General features: G+C 52.4%; 1 protein-coding gene across 5 annotated transcripts in view; it reads right to left on the reverse strand.

The window, feature by feature from the left end:
• LOC119966630 overlaps positions 1 to 27,775 on the reverse strand; it is a 360,402-nt gene that overhangs the window by 99,281 nt on the left and 233,346 nt on the right. For all 5 annotated transcript variants that reach the window (XM_038798649.1, XM_038798647.1, XM_038798645.1 and 2 more), the window contains 2 exons: positions 5,338 to 5,385; positions 2,757 to 2,792 (listed from right to left, as the gene is read on the reverse strand). In XM_038798649.1, coding sequence (XP_038654577.1) covers positions 2,757 to 2,792; positions 5,338 to 5,385 — 84 coding nt within the window. The remainder of the gene's footprint in view (positions 1 to 2,756; positions 2,793 to 5,337; positions 5,386 to 27,775) is intronic.

Below are 27,775 nucleotides of genomic sequence, written 5' to 3' on the forward strand. Positions count from 1 at the left end.
ACCCATACCCAACAGACAAACCCACCCGGAAACAGAGCAAAAAGAAAACCAGCATAAAAAAACATGTGTCAAAATTGAAGAACAGCAACAGCGAAAACAGCAACGGCCATAGTGTGTCCCCAGATCCTAGATCGAGTCCAGCTTCTCCGCCTGTACAAAGGCCAACGCCTCCTCCGGGGACTCGAAGTAGTGGTGCCGGTCCTTATATGTCACCCACAGACGCGCAGGCTGCAGCATTCCAAATCTGACCTGCTTGGCATGCAGCACCGCCTTCGTCCGGTTGAACCCGGCCCTCCGCTTTACCACCTCCGCACTCCAGTCCTGGTAGATTCGCACTACCGAATTCTCCCACTTGCTGCTCCTCTCTTTCTTGGCCCAGCGCAGCACACACTCCCAGTCACTAAATCGATGGAACCGCACCAGCACCGCCCGCGGGGGTTCATTTGCCTTAGGCCTCCTGGCCAGCACTCTGTGAGTTCCCTCAAGCTCCAGGGGCAAATGGAAGGACCCCGCTCCCATCAACGAGCTCAACATCGTGGTCACGTACGACGGGAGATCCGACCCCTCCAGCCCCTCCGCCAGGCCCAGGATCCTCAAATTCTTTCGCCTCGTGCGAACGTCCAGCTCCTCCAAGCGGTCTTGCCACTTTTTGTGAAGTGCCTCGTGCAACTCCACTTTCCCCACGAGGACCACGGCCTCCTCCTCCCACTCAGCGGCCTGCTGCTGCAACTCCCAGATAGATACCTCCTGGGCCGCCTGAGCCCCAAGCAGCTTGTTGGTAGTCGCATTCAGGGAGTCCAGCAACTCAGCCTTCAGCTCCGCAAAACAGCGCAGAAGAGCAGCTTGCTGCTCTTGCACCCACTTCCACCAGTCCTCGGGTGTTCCGCTGGCCGCCATTTTGTCCTTCTTCCCCCGCTTTTCTTGGGGAGCTGCTGCAGCTTTTTCCTTTGCCCCACTCCGGGTGAGCACCATAAATTATGGGGAATGCTCCTCTAGACACCTTCCCCCACCGGGATTCGTCGAGACAGCGCCGTTTGGGGCCCTCAAATCGGCCCAAAAGTCCTTAAGTAGCGGGAGCTGCGGTGCGGCTTAGCCGCAACTGCAAAGCCGATTTTCTGACCGCTCCACTCCTAATCCAGGCCATCCACTGGTGGAGAATCTGAGAAGGAGTGTTCCCACACGGGGGAAAGTCCAAACAACACCACTGTAAGCCCTTAAAAGAGCCCCAAAGTCCAAAAATAGTGGGAGCCACTGAACGTGCGGCTTAGCTCCGCATCACCGCTACCGGAAGTCCGTCTCCGCTTCTTCAATGGCCTTGGTGAGATCTTTTCACAGTTCTTCCCTCTGCTGCTGGAATTCAGCTTTCATAAAGGCCCTCAGGTCAGCTTGAGACCTATAAGCTGGCCCTTCCCCCGCTAGCATGCTTGCAGAGGCTTTTGTTTGCTGCTGCCTCAGACAAATCTTGCACTGTTTCTGAGGGTCTGATAACCAAGAAACATCCTATTCCTGGGGGAAAATACTCCTTGAACATTCACCCACGCATATTCATCGAAATTCCAACCCGTGCTGCCCAAAAAAGAGCTCTTTTCTGCAACCTTAGGCAGGAGCTGCATCTGTGTGATCACTCACTCCATGATGCACACCGAAAGTCTCCACTCACTCCATGATGCACACCGGAAGTCTCTGATGCACACCGGAAGTCTCCATGCTCCAACTCCTTGAAGGAAGTTGTGCAATTAGTACCATTTCCTTGTAGCTAAATCGCTGGCTTTTAAAGCAGACCAAGCAGGCCAGCAGCACGGTTCGATTCCCGTACCAGCCTCCCTGAACAGGCGCCGGAATGTGGCGACTAGGGGCTTTTCACAGTAACTTCATTGAAGCCTACTCGTGACAATAAGCCATTTTCATTTTTTTCATTTTTTTTCAAAATTTCCTTTCCAAGTATATATTTTTTAACTTTCTTCATGGGCTGTGCGTACCGTTGGCTAGGCTGCATTTATTGCTCGTCCCTAATTGTCTTGAGAAGGTGGTGAGGAGTTTGAGGAATCTGATCCAGTGACACTTGAGAAATGGCAATTTAGGTCTCGTTCAGAAATGTGCGAGGGGAACTTGCAGATGGTAGCACTCCCATGTGTCTGCTGGCTTTATTCTCCCACGTGGTAGAGGTTGCAGGTGTGGACGTTTTGTCTATTCCTTTTAAAAGTTATTCATGAATCTGCTCCGATGCCCTTTTATTCAGGTAGCGCAATCCAAATGGCCTCACAGCTCCAGGGTCCCAGGTTCGATTCCGGCTTGGGTCACTGTCTGTGCGGAGTCTGCACGTCCTCCCCGTGTGTGCGTGGGTTTCCTCCGGGTGCTCCGATTTCCTCCCACAGTCCAAAGATGTGCAGGTTAGGTGGATTGGCCATGATAAATTGCCCTTAGTGTCCAAAATTGCCCTTAGTGTTGGGTGGGGTTACTCGGTTATTGGGATAGGGTGGAGGTGTTGACCTTGAGTAGGGTGCTCATTCCAAGAGCCGGTACAGACTCGATGGGCCAAATGGCCTCCTTCTGCACTGTAAATTCTATATAAATTCTATGAAAATCGAAACAACTCACTGCCTTAATAAGAATTCTAGTTTTGCCCACCCAGTTTTCGTGTCAATCATCTTGAATCTGAATTCCCTGGTTACTAAACCACCCAGCACGTTTCCTTTTGAATTACATTATGTAATTCTATAAACAGAATGGTTTTACTAATAATCAGGCTTAGTTACCTCCATCCAGCATCGTAGAATTGAGATTTGGTATGCCTAAGGTTGAAGAGAAAAGAGAAGCACTCAGAATAGATTTAACATTTCAACTAAAGACTACTTTCAAAATATGGAATGTAATTATATTAAGAAACCACTGGGTTGCTGAGGAAAAACCATTCGCACAATTTACAAAACAGAAACAGGACATTTGGTCCCCTAATTGTTTTTTTCCCCTTTTTTTTAATTTAGAGAACACAATTCTGATTTTTTCCAATTAAGGAAAAATCTGTGCGGCATGGTAGCACGGTGGTTAGCACTGTTGCTTCACAGCTCCAGGGTCCCAGGTTCGATTCCCGTCTTGGATCACTGTCTGTGTGGAGTCTGCATGTTCTCCCCGTGTCTGCGTCGGTTTCCTCCGGGTGCTCCTATTTCCTCCCACAAGTCCCGAAACACGTGCTATTAGGTGAATTGGACATTCTGAATTCTCCCTCTGTGTACCCGAACAGACGCCCGAGTGTGGCGACTAGGGGCTTTTCACAGTAAGTTCATTGCAGTGTTAATGTAAGCCTACTTGTGACAATAAAGATTATTATTTTTATTATGTGTGGCCAATCCACCTACACTGCATATCTTTTTGGGTTGTGGGGGTGGAGATCCACACAGACAAGGGGAGAATGTGCAAACTCCACACAGATCAACCCGGGTCCTTGGTGACATGCGGCAGCAGTGCTAACCACTGTGCCACTGTGCTGCCCTCTGCTCCCCATATTGTTTGATCTTTATGCTCTACACAAGCCTTTCCCATCTTACCTTACAACATATCTTTTTCTTCCTTTCTTCCTCATGAACCTGCCTGTATTCTCCATTAATGCACCATATTACTGACTCCTTTTGGTGGGCAGTTTCGCATTTGCACCTATCTCTGAGTTAAGGAATTTCCCCTGAGTTCCCGATTGGATATATTAGTCACTATCTCCTATTTATGGCCCCTAGATTTATACTTACCCACAAGTGGAAGCACCTTCTCTATGGACTAGATTTTACAGGGTACCGTGGTCCCCGCCACCCTCCACCCACCCACAGCCCCAGCTGAAAAGTCGGTGTAGAGCCCACCCAGAGAAATAATGGCTGCCCTGCAGTCATTTTGTGATCAACTGGTTGGCTGATAGTTCCACCATCCCAGAAGCATCGGGCTGGAGCGATGGCACTGCTGGGGTTGCAGGGAGTCCACGGTGGAGATCATTATGGGAGCCAAGCACCAAGGTTAAGCGGGGTAAGAATTTCACTGGGGTCTGGCTCACAATCCCCAGAGAGGGCTGTAGATAGACAGAGTTTGGAAAGCTGACAGGGAGTGGGATGCAAGTAATGGAAACAGGTGATGGGGGTTGGGGAGCGGGGTGGGCAGTGCTGTCTCCAATGGACGTGGGGACCAGAAAAGGAGATCCCTCTCACCCAACTGAAACCCGTGCAGCAAGCACTGCTGGGCTTCCCACACGATGAGGGGCATGATTGGATTGGATTGGATTTGTTTATTGTCACTTGTACAGAGGTACAATGAAATGTATTTTTCTGCAAGCCGCTCAAGAGATCATTAAGTACATGGGAAGAAAAGGGAATAAAAGAAAATACATAATAGGGCAACACAAGGTATACAATGTACTACATAATACTAATACTAGTATTACTAATACTACATAAGCACCGGCATCGAATTAAGCATACAGGGTGGAGTGTTAATGAGGTATGCCTATAAGAGGGTCATTTAGGAGTCTGGTAACAGCGGGGAAGAAGCTGTTTTTGAGACTGTTCGTGCGTGTTCTCAGACGTCTGTATCTCCTGCCCAATGCAAGAAGTTGGAAGAGTGAGTAAGCTGGGTGGGAGGGGTCTTTGATTATGCTGCCTGCTTTCCCCAGGCAGCGGGAGGGTTAGATGGAGGTGTAATGTGTCGACTAAAAAAAGCATCAGGCACAGTATGAGGCCATGAAATGGCCACTTCATCTCAAGTGACCTTCTAAACTTTTAAGAACTCCCAATCTATCATAGAATTTACAATGCATAAGGAGGCCAATCAGCCCATTGAGTCTACACTGGCCCCTGAAAGAGCACCTTACCTAAGCCCACACCTCCACCCTATCCCCGTAACCCAGCAACCCCAACTAACTTTTGGCACCAAGGAGCAATTTTAGCGTGACCAATCCACCGAACCTGCATTTCTTTGGACTGTGGGAGGAAACCGGAGCACCCGGGGAAACCCACACAGACACGGGGTCGAAGTGCAAACTCCACACAGACAGTGACCCAAGCCGGGAATAGAACCCGGATCCCTGGCGCTGTGAAGGTTAGTTGACTCAGTACTAACCCAGTATAGGCCCTGAGACCTTTTCATTTCTGTGGTTTAGCAATGACCAAGTACTAGTCTGTCCTCTACTGATCTTGGTGGGCTAACCGAACTGTGGAGCTCATCAAATCTTGCCTTATGGATGGGAATCACTGACTCGAGATTGTTTTATTCGACAAGTTGTTGTATCACGAATGCTTGAACACATTATCAGTGCCTTTTTTTTAACAAATATAATTTAAGTCAATCTATAATTGTACTTGCCACTTGAAGCCCGTGGTATATTTATTGAATCTGCGGTCATGTCGAATTCTGCCAGGAAAGAAATGAGAACGTCTCAGTATTCACATTTTACATCAATAAAATGCCTCAACTTCAGGAATGTGCCTCATAATTTAGACTGAGCCTATATTTGTAGCTCCCATTCTATTCTGGGTAGAGGTAGAGTGGGAAAGTAGTGTTGAAGTAGATCAGTCATGACTTTACTGAACAGAAGAACTTGCTCAAAGGGCTTTATTATGCTTTACAGTATTCGTATCTGAATTGTTAGAATTATTTACTTGGCAAAGAGGAGTCAACAGCTCTCATTCAAGGGACCAGACTTGAAAGTGCACATGGGAGCAGGATGTCAGATCATTTGCTAGCACATAAAATGATCCACACCTTGAACACCTGATTCTCAACGTGCCAGTGTGCAATGAAGGAGAAATTCAATTCAGCTTCAACCATTTTCCGGGAGTGAAAAGTATGCTGGGCGTGTAGATTTCATGTGGGGACCTCACATGGCACTGTCAATGCAAGATGCGTTTTTAGTTTTTGTTTTTGATTCACAGGAAGTGGGAATCACGGCCAAGAGCAGGATTTACTGTCCAGAGTTGTGAGTGCAACTACTGAACCAAACATTTAGCCGAGAATACAAGAGCAGGGATGTACTTCTGAGGCTGTATAAGGATCTGGTCAGACATCATTTGGAGTATTGTGAACAGTTTGGGCTGGTTTCTAAGGAAGGATATGCTGGCCTTGGAAAGGGTCCAGAGGAGGTTTGTCGTATTGTATGAGGAATGGTTGATGACTCTGAGTCTGTACTTGGAGTTTAGAAGTATATGGGGGGATCTTATTGAAACTTACAGGATACTGCGAGGCCTGGATGGAGTGGATGTGGAGAGAATGTTTCCACTTGTAGCAAAAACTAGAAGCAGAGGACACCATCTCAGACTAAAGGGACGATCCTTTAAAACAGAAATGAGGAGGAATTTCTTCAGCCAGAGGGTGGTGAATCTGTGGAACTCTTTGCTGCAGAAGGCTGTGGAGGCCAGATCACTGAGTGTCTTTAAGGGAGAGATAGATAGGGTAATGGGGAGAAGGAAGGAGAATGAGGATGAGAAAAATATCAGCCAAGACTGAATGGCGGAGCAGATTCGATGGGCCGAGTGGCCAAATTCTGTTCCTATTTCTTATGGTCTTATGGTCATAGTCGTTATGGTACTTTTTTCCATTTATGGGATGAGCATCACTGGCAAGGACAGCATACTTGCCCATCTCTAATTCTAATTGTTCTGGAGAAGGTGGCGGTGAGCTATCTTCTTGAACTATATGCTTAGGGAGCAGTCTGATTCTAGTCTGGTTGGGAGTTCAATCATTTTGGTCCCACAACTGTGAAGGAATGACAAGATATTTACAAGTCAGGATGGTATGTGACTTAGAGGAGAAATTACAGGTGATGAAATGGATGAGATGAGAATCCTTCTAAGTTGTCAGGATTATGAGCGGGATTCTTTGTCAGGTACAGCAAAATCGCGAAACGCGACTTGGTCGTGCCGCCAAAATCGTGGCGGGCGCAAGGCGCCTGCTAGAATTCCATGCTCCGATGCCTTGACAGCGGCGCCAATGTGTTCTCTTTCCACATCCAGTAAACGTCGTTTCCAAATCATTAGCGAGCCTGACCTGGTATTCTCCGGGGCCTCTGCAATGCTCCGCCTCCATCGGGGAAATTACTGACGCCGAGTTTCACTTATGGTTTTAAAAATCAGGAGAGTGGAGGTAGGACATGCAGAGGCACAACAGTGGGCTGCCGGCCCTACCATTAACAGGGCTGGCTGGGGGAGGGGGTCTCCGCCAGGCCGGACAGGTGCAGCAGTGGTTGAAGGGGGGATGACCAGGGAATGGACCATGGGGTCGGGGTCACCCCCCAACAGGACAAGGGTGTCCAGGAAGGACCGCCATTTCCGCAGCCTGCAAGGAAGCCACCTTACTGCGCACCCCACTGACCAACCACCGAGCATACCGCCGGCATGGGTAGCACTAGCCACTAGTACCACTGGATGTATTGATGGGCGTCAGCCAGGGCCAGAGGCCTCCACAATGCCAGGCACCGACAGGGCCAGAGGTGCGGTGGGCAGGGTGTCGGGGGAACGGCCAGGGGTGGGTGTGGGCATGAGGGAAGAGGGGGGTGTGGGAGGGTCTACAGTGCAGACCTGGGTCACCGTATAGCCCAGTTGGGCAGGGAGGTATGCACCAAGTTAACCAGTGTCTGACTTTCACCCCCTATAGACAATGGACTTCGGAATTTAACCAGGAATGGTGGCCCTCATTCTGGTTGCCACAGCACTGGGGAATGCACCGAGGCTGCACGAGCTGGAACTGCTTAAGGAGGACCCTGCAGTAGCGGAGCCTGCCACAGAGGAACAGCAGGCAGCCAATGAGGATGGAGAGCCAGCCTCCCAACAGGCCGGAGAGGAGAAGGTGGGAAGGAGGCACTGCATGAGGCCTTAGTGTACTGGCAGCACCTGTCATTTAAGGACCTGAGGATCCATTGCCACCTGGTGCCCGCACCCGTGTCGACCAGGGTCTTGATACTTGAGGCCATAGAGCACAAGGGGTGGACAACCTCCCTCTGGGACTGAGCCACATCACGCTGTGACTGTGCTACCATCTATTAATTCAAATACAACCCCCAAAGAATACAACACTAAGTAATCCTTACTTTCTTTTTAACATCCATAAGACTTAAAATATCTTTTAACAGAAGCACACCAGGTTTAAATTCACCACTGAGAACAGTTATAACTCTGAATTCACCAAATGATCAAGAGATAGTCTTTACATGGCAGAGAGAACAACACTACACCTTCTGTGGCTGACTGCAGATCCAGCACTGAAACGAAACCAAGAAAACACAGACACATCCAAGTTTTTCTCAAAGTGAAACTAGAAGCTTACAGACAGCCCAGCTCCATCCACACTCTGACATCACTGCAGTAATAAACATCCATTTCTTAAAGGTACAGGCACTACAGTTATTCTATTAAAAAACACCCATTTCTTAAAGGTACTCTCACGACAGACTGCATCTTCACTATAGATGGGACCACCCTTTCCTGAAGTCCGAAACACATCTGGACAGCAGCTAGTCCCTGGGTTCGGTCCTCCCTCTGACCATCTACCCCCTGGGGAGTTCTAACCTCCACCTGCTGTTGTGTGTTGTGCACGCCAGATAGTACCCCAGGAGCCTCTTCACTAAATTGTCCAACCAAGGTGAGTCTCTGGGATGGTGCAGGGCATTTTTTAAATTTGTTCAAGAATGTGAGGGCTGCTGTCTGGACCAGCATTTATTGCCCATCCCTGAGGGCATTTAGGCATCAACCACATTTCTGTGGGTCTGGAGTCACATATAGACCAGACCAGGTAAGGAGAACAGATTTCCTTCCCTAAAGGACTTTAGTGAACCAGATGGGTTTTTACGATAATTGACAATGGTTTCATGGTCATCATTAGACATTTAATTCCAAATTTTTGCAAAATTCAAATTTCACCATCTGCTATGGTGGGATTCCATCCCGGGTCCTCAGAGCATGACTCTGGGTCTCTGGATTGCTACTGTAGTGGCAATACCACTACGCCATTGCCCCCTCCCCGTCACAACTGTTGTGATTAGTTGTGACAGGGAGTCAGTGTCATCCCCGGACTGGTGCTCCTGGGTGTCTCGGACTGCGAGTTGAGGGCTCCCAGTGCTGCACATCTCCTCTTCCTCCTCTCTGCTCTCCTGCTGGGGTTGTGGTTGGGGACGGGTTTAGCACAGGGCTGAATCACTGGCTTTTAAAGCAGACCAAGGCAGGCCAGCAGCGCGGGTTCAATTCCCGTACCGGACCCCCCGAACAGGCGCCGGAATGTGGCAACTAGGGGCTTTGCACAGTAACTTCATTTGAAGCCTACGTGACAATAAGCAATTTTCATTTCATTTTTCATTTTCAGAAGGACCCGCATCATCCCCAGGAGATCCTGCAAGACATAAGACAAGATGCATGATTGGACCACGGGTTGGGGTGGGTAATAGTTGCGATAGAGGGGGATGTAAGGGGTGTTACTGGCCCAGAGCGCTCACGGCCTCCCCCACCTGCACTCAGGTCCAGTGCGCGGCAGCGTGTGGCAACCTCCTGCTCACCACAAGGTACAGGGTGGCCCGCCTCTCCTCCATGGCGTCCAGCAGTATCTCCAGTACCATGTCAGTGAAACGGGGTGCCGCTCTCCTTATTGCCACCTCATTGGCTGGGATGTGTTTATGGGGAGTGGAGTGCTTATATGAGGCTGCAGCTTGTCAGCCTCTCGAGTGTCAAACCCAAATCCGGCAAATCGGACCCATTTTTCATTGATTTGGTTGTGTTCCACGTGACGCTGCTGCTAGCCCGTTAACGGTTGGTGAATTGTTCTGGGAACTATGCCAATTTTCCTGCCGTAGAGCACCACCAATTCAGTCAACACTTAGGGTTGGATTCTCCATTGGCAACGTGCTCTATTTCGCTGGCATCGCACTTATGCCTACGGATTTCCCAATGGCATGGTGGTGCCCATAATCAGGAACCCAATTGGCCGGCTGCCGGGACGGAAGCTCCCACTGTGGGTGGGGGCGCATCAGCAGAAAACGGCTGCAGCATGGTGGAGAATCCCGCCCTCAGTATCTGAAACGGAGAATCCCGCCACATGAATTTGGGATGTGCTGTTAAAGAAGCCTTGAGAAGTTGTTACGGTGTAGTTGTAGATGCCACACACTGCAGCCAATGTGGAGGGAGTAAATTTTTTAAGGTGGTGGATAGAATCCCTAATGTACAGAAGGAGGCCATTTGGCCCATCGAGTTTTCACCGGCCTTTGAAAAGAGTACCCTACTTAAGCCCACGCCTCCAGTCTAACCCCATACCCCAGTAAGAACAATTTAGCATGGACACTGTGGTGAATGTAATTTAGTAATTCACACTATATTTACCAATACCATTGTAAGCGCAGTAGCGTTATCTGACCACTAGGGGGAGTAGCTCTGGGAATGTTCAGGAGTTTGTACAGGGCTCCACCCTTGGCTCCGCCCATGACTCCTCCCCCTGGACTACTGTATAAATAAACTTGTCCAGAGCCAGCCTGCAGTTCATCGAGAGTTCAACGGGTAACAAACTGGCTGTGTAGTAAGTAGATTAAAACCACTGTTTATATCTTAAAGCACGTGTCTAGTGAATTGATGGTTCCATCAATTTAATCTACTTAAGAACAGTCAGGATCGATCATGGAATCAGCCCTCAAGCCTGGACGCCTGGAACCTGATCCACAGGATGCAGAGGCTAAAGAAATCTTCTCCCACTGGCTGCGGTGCTTTAAGGCCTACCTGGCAGAAGCGAGCACAGCCGAAACAACAGAGGAACAGAAGTTAAGTCTACTGCACGCGAGGGTGAGCCACAGAATCTCTACGCAACTAAACTCGGCCGGTTCATATACTGCAGCGCTAGCGATACTTGATAAGATGTATGTAAGGCCCATTAACTAAGTTTACGCACGCCATGTGTTCACGACTCGCCGTCAGCGGCCTACAGAATCACTCGCCGAATTTTTAAGAGAGCTCAATAATCGATCAAATGACTGTAACTATCAAGCGGTTACCGCGGCTGAACATAGAGAACTTGCTGTTCAAATGACTGTAACTATCAAGCGGTTACCGCGGCTGAACATAGAGAACTTGCTGTGCGCGATGTTTTTGTAGTGGGCCTCAGGTCTAATTATGTACGCCAACGACTGCTGGAAAAGGGGGCCCAAGACTTAGAAACAACTGCGGAAATTGCTACCACGATGGAGGTCTCCTTCCGCAGCCTCACCTCGTTCCCCGCGGACCCTGCGACCCAATTATGGGCCCCCGACCAGCGACTCCCCCGGGCCTGTGCCATGCGGCAAACCCAGCCACCATGCTTCCCCAGCCAGCCACTATGCTGCTCCAACCAGCCACTATGCTGCTCCAGCCTGCCATTTCTGCAGCCAGAACCAGCACCCGCGGCAGCACTGCCCGGCCCGCAACGCGACCTGCAGCAGCTGCGGGCGGAAAGGCCACTACGCGAGAGTGAGCCTCGTAAAAAGGGCCTCATCTTCCAACTCCCCAGTGGCACGAAGTAATCGCTCCCCACACCTGCAGGCCCATGGGGCCCGAAACGCTGCGGCCTATGCCCCGACCCCGCCCCCTCCCGCTACGTGCGATCCATGAAGGCTGCCATCTTGGCAAACCTCCACCCCGCGGCCGGCCACGTGCGACTCTTGGGAGCCGCCATCTTGGAATCCATCATCCTCGCCACCCGCCACATGCCATCCACGGGCCCGACCTGCATCACCACGCTCGGACAACTCATCGGAAGAGTACAACCTCCCCAGGCGCTCGTCACGCGGCCCGCAACTCGGCGCAGTCACCCTGGATCAATCACGCCCAAAGCACCTGCGCAATTCGATGGCAGAGGTCCAAATCAACGGGTACAAAACGCCATGCCTTTTCGACTCCAGGAGCACTGAGAGCTTCATACACCTAGACCTGGTAAGACGATGTTCGCTCCCCGTTTTCCCCGTGCGGCAAACTATCTCGCTCACTTCAGGCTCCCATTCTGTCCAGATCCAGGGGCGCACCGCCGCGACACACAATCCGAGGCGCTAGCTACTCAAAGTTTCAACTCTACGTTTTGCCCGACCTCTGCGTGCCACTCTTATTAGGCCTAGATTTTCAGTGTAACCTTAAGAGCCTCACCCTCAGCTTCGGCGGGCCCCTGCCCCCACTCACTATCTGCAGCCTTGCTACGCTGCGAATCTCCCCCCCTCCTCTCATCGCCAATCTCACAAAGGACTGTAAACCCGTAGCCACTCGTAGCAGGCGGTATAGCCTGCAGGATAGGGTATTTATCAGATCAGAGGTACGAAGGCTTCTCAGTGAGGGGATTATAGAGGCCAGCAATAGTCCCTGGAGAGCTCAGGTGGTGGTCGTTAAGACCGGGGAAAAATTCCGCATGGTTGTCGACTATAGTCAGACCATAAATAGATTTACGCTCCTCGACACGTATCCCCTCCCCAGGATTGCAGACATGGTAAATCAGATCGCCCAAAATCGGCTCTTTTCCACGGTGGATCTGAAGTCTGCATACCACCAGCTCCCAATCTGCCCGGAGGACCGCCACTACACGGCATTCGAGGTCGATGGCCGTCTCTTCCATTTCCTCTGGTTCCCCTTCGGCGTCACTAATGGGGTCTCGGTGTTCCAACGAGCAATGGACCGAATGGTGGACCAGTACGGGCTGCGGACCACGTTTCCGTACTTGGACAATGTCACCATCTGCGGCTATGACCACCAGGACCACGACGCCAACCTCCACCGTTTTTTCCAGACGGCACAGAAATTAAACATCACCTACAACAAAGAGAAATGCGTTTTCCACACAAACAGACTGGCCATCCTCGGCTACGTCGTGGAAAACGGAGTCCTGGGCCCAGACCCGGACCGTATGCTTAGAATTCCCCCTCCCCCACTGCCTCACAGTGCCAGACACCCGAGTTTGATTCCGACCTCGTGTAACTGTCTGTGTGGAGTTTGCACATTCTCAGTAGGTTGCTCTTTCAAAGGGTTGGTGTAAATTCGATGGGCTGAATTCCCTCCTTCTGCACAGTAGGGAGTCCATGATTCTATGACGTACTGCAAGGCACTGAAACAAAGTGAGAGCACGCATACAGCTATTTCTGCAAAGCCACCTACAAAGTGGCCACCAAATCCATCCCATAGGGATATTGGCCAGAGTACACCCCTGCCTCGAAGAAGAATGTGTTTCTCTTCTTCAACACAATGAGTGAACTGGTGGCCCACATGTAGCTGATCATTTGCTGGAGTCCTTGGACTCTGCCTGCCAAGCTCAATGAGGAGACCACCAGAAACTTGAATTTCACCCATTCCAGCCAGAAATGCTGGAGGTTCCTAAGCCATCTTGGAGGAACCCAACAAATGCCAACAAAGTAGCAACCAATCTCCTCCATATAGGAAAGGGGCCCCGGAGAAAAAAAAAATCATAAAACAGATAAAGACTGAGTGGAGAGCCTTTTGAAGACATTACAATTTCAGATAATGTCCTGAATCCTTTACTGCAGTGGAGTTGGACATTCTGCTATAAAAAATCAAACCCTTCACTTTTTCCGGCAATGCCAACATTCTTCCTGAGTTTCTCAAACACCGTGGCCTATGAGCCTGCTGTTGGTTTGCCTAATTTTTCTCAAGATTTCTCAAGAGACTGAATCATGAACAACATCCCTTGGAGTTACCCTTGACTAAATACTAATACACAAAAAATATCTGAGTGACATATCAAAGTTAGACTGCCTAAACTCAAAAGTTAGCAACCTACCAAAACCAGGTAAAGATGCAAAATAGATTTGATTTGATTTATTATTGTCACATGTATTAGTATACAGTGAAAAGTGTTGTTTCTTGCATGCTATACAGACAACGCAAACCGCACATAGGGAAGGAAGGAGAGACTGCAGAATGTAATGTTACAGTCATAGCTAGGGTGTAGAGAAAAGATGAACTGAATACGAGGTAGGTCCATTCAAAAGTCTGGTGGCAGTGAGGAAGAAGCTGTTCTTGAGTCGGTTGGTACGTGACCTCAATCTTTTGTATCTTTTTCCTGATGGAAGAAGGTGGAAGAGAGTATGTCCGGGGTGCGTGGGGTCCTTAATTATGCTGGCTGCATCAGGAGGCAGCAGGAATTGTAGACAGAGTCAATGGATGGGAGGTTGGTTTGCGTGATGGATTGGGCTACATTCACGACCTTTTGTAATTTCCTGCTGTCTTGGGCAGAGCAGGATCCATACCAAGCTGTGATACAACCAGAACAAATGCTTTCTATGGTGCATCTGTAAAAGTTGGTGAGAGTCGAAGCTGACATGCTAAATTTCCTTAGTCCTCTGAGAAAGTAGAATCATTGGTGGGCTTTCTTACCTATAGTGTCGGCATGGGGGGACCAGGACAGGTTGTTGGTGATCTGGACACCTAAAAACTTGAAAGTCTCAACCGTTTCTAATTCGTTCCCATTGATTTAGACAGGGGCATGTTCTCTACTACACTTCCTGAAGTCGATGACCATCTCCTTCGTTTTGTTGACATCGAGGGAGAGATTATTGTCGTCACATCAGTTCACCAGATTCTTTATCTCTTTCCTGTACTCTGTCTCGTCATTGTTTGAGATCCGACCCACTACGGTGGTGGCATCAGCAAATTTGAAAATTGATTTGGAGGGGAATTTGGCCACACAGTCATAGATGTATAAGGAGTATAGTAGGGGGCTGAGGACACAGCCTTGTAGGGCACCGGTGTTGAGGATGATTGTGGAGGAGGTATTATTGGTTATCCTTACTGAATGTGGCCTGTGGGTTAGGAAGTTCAGGATCCAGTCGCAGAGGAGGAGCCCAATCCCAGGAGTTTGGAGATGAGTTTCGTAGGAATTATGGTGTTGAAGGCTGAGCTGTAGTCAATAAATAGGAGCCTGACATGGGTGTCTTTGTTATCTAGGTGTTCCAGGGTTGAATGCAAGGCCAGGGAGATGGTGTGTGCTGTGGACCTTTTGAAGCAGTAGGCAAACTGTAGTGGATCAAGGCAATCCGGGAAGCTGGAGTTGATTCGTGCCATGACTAAACTTTCAAAGCACTTCACAATGATAGATGTTAGAGGCACTGGACGATATCATTAAGGTACGCTGCTTGTCTTTTCTTTGGTACACGGATGATGGTCATTCAAGCTACCTTCAATTTACCTTCAAGCTACCTCTGCTCTCTGTGCTGCAAGGTCTTAAAGTGTCTCATGTTGCAGCAGATAGAGTCAGATATAGAGAAGAGCTTGAAAGCTAAACAAGCTGGTGTTCAGCAAGGGTAAAGCGCATGCACCCTGCTCCTTGCTCCAGCCACCTTCACTGAAAATGGCTTTGAAAATAACCTGGAAACAAGGGATATTTTCTTGATCTCACTGTAGCATACAACACCGTCTAGCACACTGGTCTCCTTGTCAAAATCTCAAGAGACCTCCCTCCGTGGGTTGCCAACGCCATCAAACTATTGGTCCGAGATAAACAACTCAGGAACACGTGGGTGATGAGAAGTGCCTGGAGGAAACAGTCCAATGAGCTTCACCAGTAATCTATTCCAGCTCCAACTCTTTTCAATCTATATGAACAATTTACCTCCAACCCCATCTCAGGAGTTCATCTATCTGACAATATCTGCTGTGCATCTCAGTTTCAGACAATTTCTAAACTAGTGACAAAACTAAATAAAGATGTTGCAAAGCTGGCCAACAACTATAAGACTTGGCATCTTCAGCACAGCACAACAACACAAGTATATTCTACCTCCACAATGTCAGCATCAAGAGGGAACTCAATATCGCCTTGAATGGCAAGAAATTGAATCACGAATAACATCCCTTGGAATTATCCTTGACCGAATACGGATATACAAAATACATCTGAGCAAGACAGCAGCAGAGGGCATGGAAAGGCACAACTCAAAGCTGGCGGGCTGGACATTGGCTGGGCTGGCTGGGGTGGGGTGGACCATCTTGCTGCGCCCCCCACTGGCCACCCATCCTGGCTACTGATTCTGCAGTAACATTGGCCGTTTAGGTTCCCACACGGCCTCACCCCACCCTCCGACATACCCCCCCCCCCTCCCCCGGCCAACCTGGCTGCCACCTGCCGGTGGGACATCAGATGGCCCACCCAAGGGCAACACCCACTGTAGCCACTACGGGGGTGCGGGTGGGGGCCACAGCTGGCAAGGGCCGTGCCAGCCGACAGCATCAGGGATGGGCACCGGAGCCAGAGGCCCCCATGGGGCCAGGCACGGACAGGGCCAGGGGTGCGGGGATGTGGGGGGTGGGGGCTTGTGGGGACTGAGCCCTCTGTGCCAACCAGAGCGACCATGTAGCCCGTTGGACCTGGTTGGGCACAGGGCTATGCACCATGCTAAAATGTTGGCCTTTCACCCTCTGCAGACAATGGATATTAGAGTACAACTAGCAATGAACATAAGAACATAAGAACTAGGAGCAGGAGTAGACTATCTGGCCCCTCGAGCCTGCTCCGCCATTCAATTAGATCATGGCTGATCTTTTGTGGACTCAGCTCCACTTTCTGGCCCGAACACCATAACCCTTAATCCCTTTATTCTTCAAAAAACTATCTATCTTTACCTTAAAAACATGTAATGAAGGAGCCTCAACTGCTTCACTGGGCAAGGAATTCCATAGATTCACAACCCTTTGGGTGAAGAAGTTCCTCCTAAACTCAGTCCTAAATCTACTTCCCCTTATTTTGAGGCTATGTCCCCTAGTTCTGCTGTCACCCGCCAGTGGAAACAACCTGCCCGCATCTATCCTATCTATTCCCTTCATAATTTTAAATGTTTCTATAATGGTTGCCTTCCTGCTAGTCGCCACAGCCCTGGGGGATGTCTTGCGGCTGTATGAGCTGACTAAGCTTGGGAAGGAGGTGGAAGCGGCAGCAGCGGAGCATGCAGCAGTGGAGCATGCGGCAGAGGAATAGGAGGCAGCCACCAAGGCTGGAGAGCTGGCCACCCAACAGGCCAAGGAGGAGGAGGTGACAAGGAGGCCTTGTGTGTACGGCATCGACTGTCATTTGAGGACCTACCAGACCGGGCATGCCGAGGACTCCGGCTGAGCACAGAGACTGTGCAACATATCTTCCAGATCATGGTACTCCTGGCACCGTGGGGGAATGGGGAGACCGGTGGCTGTCACAGTCACCCTGAACGTTTACGCCACGGGGTCGATCCAGGCACCGAGTGGCGACCTGTCCGGGATCTCACAGACCTCGGTGCACAGGTTCATCTGCACCATCACGGAGGCCCTATATGCCCAAGCCGCTCAATACATTCATTTCAATGTGACTGAGCCCACATGAATGCCCAGACAGTGGAGTTCTCCGCCATTGCCAAGATAACCCACTTCAGGGTCAGATCGATGGATGCATGTCCCCCTAGAGCACTATCAGATGACAGCCCCCAGCGCCCCCAGTCCCCGGTCGAACCAGAAGAGTATGAAGCTCGGACACAACCCTCCCTGGAGTCCGCCATCGTACCCCAGCACACAACACCCATCCATCCACCGCAAGAGGCTGCAACCCCGGTGCTCCGCAGATCACAGCGGACAGTGCGACCACCGGGCAGACTTACTTTGTAGACCACCACCCCCGCCGGACTTGATTTTTTTGCAGGGGGTGAATGTGGTTAATGTAACTTAGTAATTCACACTGTATTTACCAATACCATTGTAAAAGCAGTAGTGTTATCCAACTATGGGGAAAAGCTCTGGGAATGCTCAGAGTTTGTACAGGGCTCCACCCTTGGCTCCGCCCATGACTCCTCCCCCTGGACTACTGTACTGTATAAATACCCTTGTCCAGAGCCAGCCTGCAGTTCATCGAGTGTTCAATGGGTAACAGGCTGGCTCTGTAGTAAGTAGATTAAAACCACTGTTCATATCTTAAAGCACGTGTCTAGTGAATTGATAGAGCACTATCAGATGACAGGCCGCTCTGCACCAGCTGAAAAGGTTTCCACTCGATGAATGTGCAGCGCATATGTCACCATCAGATGTGCATATACACGTCCACGTCCGACACCTGGGCAGTGTGCACGATGCCTTCATCCTGGCACACTAGACGATTCCTAACATGTTCAAGACGCGCACCCCAGCTGGGAGGTTGGCTCCTGGGTGACAGGTGTTATCCGCTGTGGCCGTGGCTGATGACACCTATCCGGAGACCACAAACTGACACCAAGACCAACTACAATGACCAGGTCCATGATCAAGCGGTGCTTTGACCTCCTGATGATCCGGTTCAGGTGCCTGAAGTACTCTGGAGGGGTCTTCCAGTATGACACTGAGTGGGGGACCACATCATGGCGGCCAGCTGTGTCTTCCACAACATCACACAGCAGAGGGACGAGATGCTGGAGGAGAAGGATGAATGCCAGGCCTCGTCCGATGAGGAGGATGCACGGGAGGCGGAGGATGGGCAAGACATGAGGCTCAAGCAGGTATGGGAGGTCGACAACAAGTGAGCTCGGGCCAATGTGCACGGGACACTCTGATCGACTCCAGGTTCACCAACAATGAGAGAGGGGGATATTAGCCAAGGGCACAGACACCGCATCTCACCTCCACACCCTCTCAGTTCCCCACCGACCCCCCCAACTGCAACTTCCTCCATGATACATACCTGCCGCACTATGGGGTGTCATTCCTGAGTCGTCAGTAACAGCAGCTATGGTCTCTGTGGTGGAGGATAATGACAACCCGCACTGTGATGAACTATGGTGCACCACATCATATGACGATGTAGCACTTTCCCCCATCTACCCGGGTGATTCCTGCATGCGAGTTGGTCATTCCAACACGTGGTCCCATCGGATCCCTGGGGTGACAGTGATGGGATGGGCCCCCCATAACGTCCACCACCCCCCGCCCCGCACCCCCTCTCTAGCTAGCCCAGACCAGCCCACCCTTCACACCCATCTGACAGAGCACCAAGGCAGGTTGTAACATCGTAACAGGTGTTTAATGTGACAACGTATATGTAGATTAGTGCCCTAGCCCCTATAGGTAAACTGTATCCTGCACCCAAGCCAATTTAACTGGTGTCTATCTTTTTGGCCTCACGGGTGGAGGCGGCATGCTGTGACTCCCGCCCTGTGACCTGGGTCCCAGTTGGCGGGAGCCTTCTGGGGTAACTGGGCCTCAATGGGCCTGGCTGCTGGTCGGGTGTCCCAGGTGGCATGGTGCCGCCCTATTCTGCTCGCTGTCCACGAAATGCACCAGGGACAGAAAGGGGAGGGGGATTTCAAAGTGATGTGGTGTTTTGGCACCATACCGGCAGGGACACCATCACCTCCTCCTCCCTCGGGGTGCCCGATTGAGCCGGGCTACTCGATAGGGGTGCAAGTGGAACTATCCCCTAAGGTTCCCCTGCCATCGGCACTGCCAGTCCTGGAGGCCCGCTCTGGACTCAACCAGTGACTGCACGCTCACGGCCATGGAGCACAGGGAGTGGAGCATCTCCATCTGAAATGAAAATGAAAATCGCTTATTGTCACGAGTAGGCTTCAAATGAAGTTACTGTGAAAAGCCACTAGTCGCCACATTCCGGCACCTGTTTGGGGAGGCTGGTACAGGAATTCATCTCCCTGTGGCACTGGGCCACCTCCCTCTGTTTTTGTGCTACGTTGGCCAGTGCCTGGCCAATGCCGCCGACGTTCCCAGCCATGGCAGTCCTTACCCCCGCCTGCTGTACCGGGTCAGCTGTGTGGTGCGCACCAGAGAGTGTCCCAGGAGCCTCTTCACTAAAGTGCCCAATTGAGGTGAGTGTCTCTGGGATGGTAGGAGGTGTTGGAGACGCTGTGACGGGATGTCAGTGTCATCCTCACTCGAGCTCTGGGGTGTCCTGAGTCTCGGACAGAGGGCTGGTGTCTGAGCTGCTGTCCTCGTCACTGCTCGGCTCATGATGCGGGGGGGGGGCACCAGATGGACATGCCCTACTCCAGAATCTCCTGTAAGATACAAGACAAGATGCATGAATAAACCATGGGCTAAGGGTGGTGCAGGTAAGCGTGTAGGCGTGTGGGTGGGGTGATGTAGGGTGAGGGTGGTATGGAGGTGAGGGTGGTGTGGGTTGAGGTAGGGGTGAGGGTGGGGGTTAGAGTGATGTGGGGATGAGGATAGGGGGTGAGGGTGATGTGGGGCAAGGGTGACGGGGTGAGAGGGTCGGGTAGGGTGGGGTGAGGGTGGTGTGGGGTGGTGTTGGTGGGAGGGTTGACCTGCGTGTCATGGGGAACCGTAACTCAGCAGCGTCTCACTATCTTGGTCGTGGCCGAACTCTACCTCGACGACTTCCCTTTCCTCCAGACTGCCAACCACATCCAGGGCCATCTGCTCTGCCAAGGCGAGGGGCCACTGATCTGGCTGTCCCCCTCCTGTCTTCCACTTCCGGTGGTTATGGGCGGCCTTCTCTTGGTGGGGTGGGATGTGGAATAGAAAATGACAGTGTTACACAGTCCGATGCACAGGAGGTGGGTAGCTGGTGGTCTCAGTGGCCAGGGCACCCAGCCATGGTGGCCGGTATGGGTACCGGCCTGTGGTACTGGGTGGGAGTCGGCCGCCCTCTGGGTTGGGAGGGGTAGGGTTGGTGCCAGGGGCACCAGTGGTGCCAACTCACCCTGGCTGCCCTGAGGAGATTGTGCAGTTTTTTTCCAGCATTGCTGGCTGGTCCAGACAGTGTTGCTGGTGGCGCGCACGGCCTCTGCCACCTGCGCCCAGGCCCTGCGAATAGCGGCTGGCAGCCTCCTTCCTGGGCCAGGGTACAAGGTCATCCGCCTCTACTCCTCCGGGTCCAGGAGGGTCTCAAGCTCTGCGTCCGGGAAACGTGGGGCTGCTCGCCTTGATCTTATTGGCTGGGATGGTGTGTGTGGGGTGTGTGTATATGCAGCTGCAGCTTGTCAGCCTCTTGAGTGTCAATCGCAAAACCGGCGGATCCCGCATCGGTTCTCAGTGGAATCGTGGCGCCAGTTTTGCTGTCATGGAATTCCATGAATCTGCGTCGGGTCAACACTTAGGACTCAATCTTCCTGCCACGTGATGCTCACGCTCATGCTTAATGAGGCCGATGAATTGCGAGAGATACCAAAAACAGGTTCCGCTCTGGGCGCCAAACAGTTTTCAATGCAACTGGCCTTCTCACATAGGCGAATTCATAGCGTGGCAAGAAACCAATTTTCACCACTTCCATACAATCAAAGAGAGCACCCCATATCCACTGACCTCCCATCATTTATCAGTCTACCCCGGAAGTGCTCACTCTGGCGCCGATTAGTACTCCTTTTTAAAACGATAACTTGGTGGAAGGGCTTCATGGGGAGCGAGGAGGTGAGTAGCCGTCTTTGCTCACAGGCAAAGAGCCCAGGTGTGCTGGGTTGTCACCCCAGTGCTCAACGGGGGTGGGGGTCTCTCCACAGGGGTAGGTCGCCATTGGAGGGTGGAGGGAGGCTGCTGGGGGGGGCAACTAGGGGGGCAATCGCTTGCGGAACTACCATGCCAACCCCTGGATCTCAATCCCATTCCAGGGGCAATCCGTACCCCTGCCCGTCTGCCCCACCGATCACCCATAACCCCACCGACTGTAGACTCTGGATGCACGACTGAAGGAAACAGCAATCGTGTTTAAGTGAGCACTCCACATAACACAAGTGGATTCCTCTGCGGGCCATGTAGTCATTGTCTACCATCCCAATCACACCTTGATGCCTGGACACTGTGCCTGAACACTGCAGGAGGTAACACAACAACACCACACATGGGGACATGAATACAGCCGGATGGTGGGTGGATGCTATGAGGAGAGGGTGTTGCCAGGAGCAATGGGTCTGGGGGGGGTGGCCTGGGCAAAGGGTCTGGGGGTCAGCATTGCGGAAGAGACAGGCTTCATGATCGTTGTGTAAAAAGTTGTTTAATGTGCTGCACAATACCTCATTCCTGATAGTGCTGCCCCTCCAACCCCCGCAGCCTCTAACCCCAGCCCCTACCTAACCCTCCCCACCCTCTATCCCTGTGCCCTCAATGATGTTCAACCTGCCTGGCCCCCCCCTAGCTCTACGACTACGTCTGGTTGTGTCCCCAAGATGCACATCTGAGGTGGGGGCAGCCAGCTGCTTACCATGTCCCATGGCCCTCGATGCCCCTGGCAGGTGTCCTCTGGGGGCTCTGGGGTCGGAGGGCCCCGGCTCACTTGTCGGCAGAGCCGTGCTGCCCTGTCCTGTGTGCTGCCTGCGAGATGAGGCCTCATCAGAGGGGTGGAACCCGGGGGAGCTGATGGCCACTGTCACCATTCCATGGGACGGGTCCCGGTTGGCGCACAACTCCTCGAGCTGGCTCGAGCCCCGGCTGCCCCTGCATCATATGGCTCTGCCAGTCCTGGCGGCGCCCCATGGTCTGCACCATCGTGTCAACACCCTCGGCAATGCTCCTCAGTGATTGGGCCATGCTCTCGACCATCCCCATATGAGAGCGGGACATGTCCCGCAGAACCTCTTCAAGTTCGGTCTGGTACTGGGTGACATCCCCCAGTGAGGCAGACATACTGCCGAGACCCTCATCCATGGCCGTTACCGACTGCGCGACGCCTTGGACACTTTGACTAATGGTGCCATCATCGTGCACCAGGCTCTCCACTGCGGTCACCATCCTAGCAGTGTTTGCCTTGGTTCCACTCATTACCAGCGCCATCTCTCATCCTGCTGGAGGCGATGCCCTCGCTGAGCAGGAACTGACGCAACTTGTCACTCACGAAGCAGGATCCCCGATCACTATGAATGTAGGCAGGGAACCCGAACAGGGTGAAAAGACTGCACAGGGCCTTGATGACGATGGCAGAGGTCATGTCAGGGAACGGGATGGCGAAGGGGAATCTTTAGTACTCGTCAACGATATTGAGGAAGTACACGTTACAGTCAGTGGAGGGGAGGAGCCCTTTGAAATCGATGCTGAGACGTTCAAAGGGGCGAGAGGCCTTTACCAGGAGTGCTCTGTCTGGCCAATAGAAGTGCGGCTTGCGCTCCGCGCAGACCTGGCAGTCCCTGGTCACGGACCTGACCTCCTCGATGGAATAAGGCAGGTTGGAAGCCATGAAGTGAAAAAGACAGGTGACCCCCGGGTAACAGAGGTCATTGGGGAGGGCCCAGAGTCGGTCTACTTGTGTACTGGCACAAGTACCGTGGGATAGGGCATCCGTGGGCTCATTGAGCTTCCCAGGTCAATGCAAGAAGTCGTAGTTGTAGGTGGAGAGCTCGATCCTCCACCTCAGTATCTTGTCATTCTTGATCTTGCCCCGCTGTGTGTTATTGAACATGAAGGCAACCGACCGTTGGTCAGTGAGGAGAGTGAATCGCCTGCCGGCCAGGTAATACCTCCAATGTCGCACAGCTTCTACGATGGCTTGGGCTTACTTTTCGACGAAGGAGTGTTGAATTTCGGAGCATAGAGGGTACGGGAGGAGAAAGCCATGGGCCTGCCTGCTTGGTTGAGGGTAGCGGCCAGAGCAAAGTCCAACGCATCGCTCTCCATCTGGAATGGGATGGACTCGTCCACAGCGTGCATCGCGGCTTTGCCAATATCTGCCTTGATGCGATTGAAGGCCAGTCGGGCCTCAGTTGTCAGGGGAAAAATGGTGGATTTGATAAGTTGACGGGTCTTGTCCGCATAATTGGGGACCCACTGGGCATAGTACGAGAAGAACCCCAGGCATCTGTTCAGGGCCTTAGGGCAGTGGGGAAGGGGGGGGGGGGGTTCCATGAGGATATAACCACAGAATCTGGGGCACATGTGACGGGGTTGTGCCCCAGGACTCCGTGTTCCATGATGTTGCCAAGAATGGCAAGGCGGGTTGTGCGGAAAACACATTTTTCTTTATTATAGGTGAGGTTCAGGAGTTTAGCGGTGTGGAGGAAGTGCTGGAGGTTTTCATCATGCTCCTGCTGGGCTTGGCCGCAGATGGTGACATTGTCTAAGTGCGGGAACGTGGCCCGCAGCCCGTACTGGGCAACCAATCAGTCCATTTCTCTTTGGAAGACCGAGACTCCATTGGTGACGACGAAGGGAACCCTGAGGAAGTGGTAGAGGCGGCCATCTGCCTCGAAGGCAGTGTATTGGCAGTCCTCGGGGTGGATAGGGAGCTGGTGATACGCGGACTTCAAGTCAACTGTGGAGAAGATTCAATACTGTGTAATGCGATTGACCATGTCAGATATGCGGGGGAGGGGGTACGCATCGAGCTGCGTGTATCGGTTGATGGTCTGACTGTAATCGATGACCATCCGATGCTTCTCCCCAGTCTTGACAAACACAACTTGGACTCTACAGGGGATGGTTCTAGCCTCAATGATCCCTCTCGTAGGAGTCGCTGGACCTCCGACCTGATAACAGCCCTGTCTTGGACACTGTATCATCCGCTCCTAGTAGCGACGGGCTTACAGTCCGGGGTGAGATTTGCGAAGAGCGAGGGTGGGGCGACCTTAAAGGTCGCGAGGCTACAGACGGTGAGCGAGGGCAGGGGTCCACCGAACTTTAAAGTAAGGCTTTGGAGGTGGCACTGGAAGTCGAGCCCCAGTAATAGGGCAGCACAGAGATGGGGAAGGACAGAGAGTTTGAAGTTAGCATACTCTACGCCTTGTACAGTAAGGGTTGTGACACAGTACCCCCGGATTTCTACTGCATGGAATCCGGATGCCAGAGAGATTGTCTGGGTCGCGTGTAAGATTGGGAGGAGCAGCGCCTTACCGTATCTGTGTGAGTGAAGCTGTCTGTGCTCCCGGAGTCGAAAAGACAGGCCGTCTCGTGCCGTTGATCCGGACGTTCATCGTTGACATCGCAGGGTGGTGCGGCCTGGACTGGTCGAGCGTGATGGAGGCGAGCTTCGGAATGCGGTCGATAGGCCGGTCGGAGGTAGCGGTGGCCAGCGTATGGTTGGGTGAGCCCGACACCCGGGAGGCTGCGGAGTGGTCCCAAGATGGTGGCCCACATGAGTCGCGCGTGGCGGGAGGCATTGGCGATGGCATCCAAGATGGCGTCCCCCATGAGCCGCGCATAGCAGTGGTGATGGTTTCCAAGTTGGTGGCCCCCGTGGGTCACGCGTGGCGGCCGAAATTGAAGTTGGCGGCGCCCATGGGTCACACATGGCGGGTGGCAGCGAAGATGCTGGCGCCCATAGGTCGCATATGGCGGGTGGCGCGGCATCTGGGGGCGGCCCCGACAGGCAGCAGGCAGTGATGCTGGGCCTAGAAGTTTTAGGGGGAGATCGGGCCTGACAGGCATTTGCAAAGTGGCCTTTCTTCCCACACCCGTTGCAAGTTGCCCTGCCCGCAAAAGTAGCACCTCGGTCCTCCAGCGTTGGTGGTCGGATGATGGCGGCACCCACGAGGGCGCCGTTTGGTCGGAGGTGTAGGCCTCCATGTTCTGGGAGGCCACCTCTAGCGAGTTGGAGAGTTGCACTGTTTCTGGGAGGCCGAGACTACCCCCTTCTAGTAATCGCTGGCAGATATAGATTGGTTTCATGCCTGCGACATAAGTGGCCCTGATCAGCAGCTCTGCGTGCTGGGTAGCCGATATCGCCCAGCAATCGCAGTTCCGGCAGAGTACATGCAAAGCACGCAGGAATTCTGCAAGTGATTCCCCAGGGCGTTGCCGTCTCGTGGCAAGGAGGTGCCTAGCATAAACCTCGTTAACGGACTTCACATATTGTCCCTTCAGCAGCATTATTGCCTCCGCATACGAGGGGGCGTCCCTGATGAGAAGTAAGACTCGTGGGCTCACCCGTGCGTGGAGGATCTGCTTCTTCTGGAGGTCTGTGAAGCCTTTGGTGAACGATGCAAGGTAAACTTCGAAGCAGCTTAGCCAGTGCAATGTTTCTGTGGCGTTGGCTGCCTGAGTTCATCTCAGAAGTTTAGTGTATGAAATTGATATGCCATCAATAAGCACACGAGTGATGAATGTAACTGAGGTTTTAATACACTAAACAGCAAGCCTCCTGGCCTCTGGCCCCAAACTGGGGAGGAGGCGGAGACCAGCCACCTTTATACATGAGCCCGATGGGGAGGAGCGACAGGCGGAGCCAGCCAGGACAAGCCCAGGCATGTACAGTAGTCCCCCTTTATAACGCGGGTGTTGGGGTCCAAGACAGCCACCCGCGTTGCAACCGAGCCGCGGATATCCACGATGGGGGTTTTAAATTTATTTAAAAATCTATGCTAGCGCTTCCCATTGAGCGTCTACGGGGGGCGGGGGGAGAGGTCAGACCCCCGTAGACTCACAATGGGAAGCGCTAGCATAGATTTTTAAATAAATTTAAAACCCCCATCGTGGATCTAATTAAAACAGTGTCAATTTCAGCGGCCGGCTCACTTTGATCCGGAGAGGGAAGCTGCTCTCTCACTGAAACAATCAGCCGGCCGCTGAAATTGACACTGCCGGCTGCTCTCTCCCTCCAATCCAACTTTTAAGTTTTAATGTTTCTGATTGGAGGGAGAGAGCAGCCGGCAGTGTCAATTTCAGCGGCCCGCTGATTGTTTCAGTGAGAGAGCAGCTTCCCTCTCCGGATCAAAGTGAGCCGGCCGCTGAAATTGACACTGCCGGCTGATTGGAGGGAGAGAGCAGAGAACACAGGAGGAGGTCTTACGGGCCTCTGCAAGACCAGCATTGTCTCACATCGCCCCTCCCCTCTGCAGCTGGGGTTCAGGCTGTGGCTGCTGGGGTACTGTGGCTGCTGGGGCTCAGGCTGTGGCTGCTGGGGTACAGGCCGTGGCTGCTGGGGTGCAGGCCGTGGCTGCTGAGGTACAGGCTGTGGCTGCTGGGGTACTGATTGGAGGGAGAGAGCAGCCGGCAGTGTCAATTTCAGCGGCCGGCTGATTGTTTCAGTGAGAGAGCAGCTTCCCTCTCCGGATCAAAGTGAGCCGGCCGCTGAAATTGACACAACTGACAGCTGGGGTCCATAAGCCCCCCCGCGGTATATGTATTGCGGAGCGCGGTATAACGGGGGACTACTGTACAACACAACACAATGCAACACAGTGGTTTACCACATGGGCCACCCGGGATGAGCCTGCTCCATTGGAGGAGAATGGACTGCAGGAGAATGGACATGTGGTCAGTGGGAGAGATGGGTCAGTCAGTAAGGCAATCAGTACTCACATTTCTCAGGTCCTCCGGGTGAAGCCTGGTGGTTCCTCACCTCTGCGGCGTCCACCAGCCTCCATGTTGGTGACCGTCCTGTGCTCGGCCAAACCAGTATCCTTCAGGGCCCGCTCCTGGAAGGTGGTGAGCATCCTGGTCTGGTACACAACCACTAGTCTGGGCATCTCCTGGCCATTGTGGGAGAGCTTTTCCTGAGGAGACACAAAGAGAGCATCGTTAGACACACGCGTGACCCCCTCTCCAGTCTCCCATGAGACCACCTCGGAGGAGAGCTCCGAGTATGACATCGTACTAGCCCCATTACAGCTGTCATCCCCACCCTCCATCAGCACAGATAGACACACCTCAGTGGGACACGTAAGTGGTGAGGCTTCTGAAGCACAATCTGGTGCACACCACACTGCTGCTGATGTACATCAGGTGGAGGCAGGAACCTCCGGGCGAGACAGCAGTCGGAGGTCTGCTGGATTCCAGGACTCAGCTGGGTCCCAGCCTCCTGCTGATCCTGTGAAAGAGGTTATCCCACAGCTGATGGAGATGTTAGGGTGCAGCCATGACATTGAGAGGGAGATGTCAGCATCACTCCAGCAGATCCTTAGCCACTTTGAAGAGTCCCAGAAGCT

This window comes from Scyliorhinus canicula, chromosome 5 (assembly GCF_902713615.1).
Source record: "Scyliorhinus canicula chromosome 5, sScyCan1.1, whole genome shotgun sequence".
NCBI classification, from domain to species: Eukaryota; Metazoa; Chordata; class Chondrichthyes; order Carcharhiniformes; family Scyliorhinidae; genus Scyliorhinus; species Scyliorhinus canicula.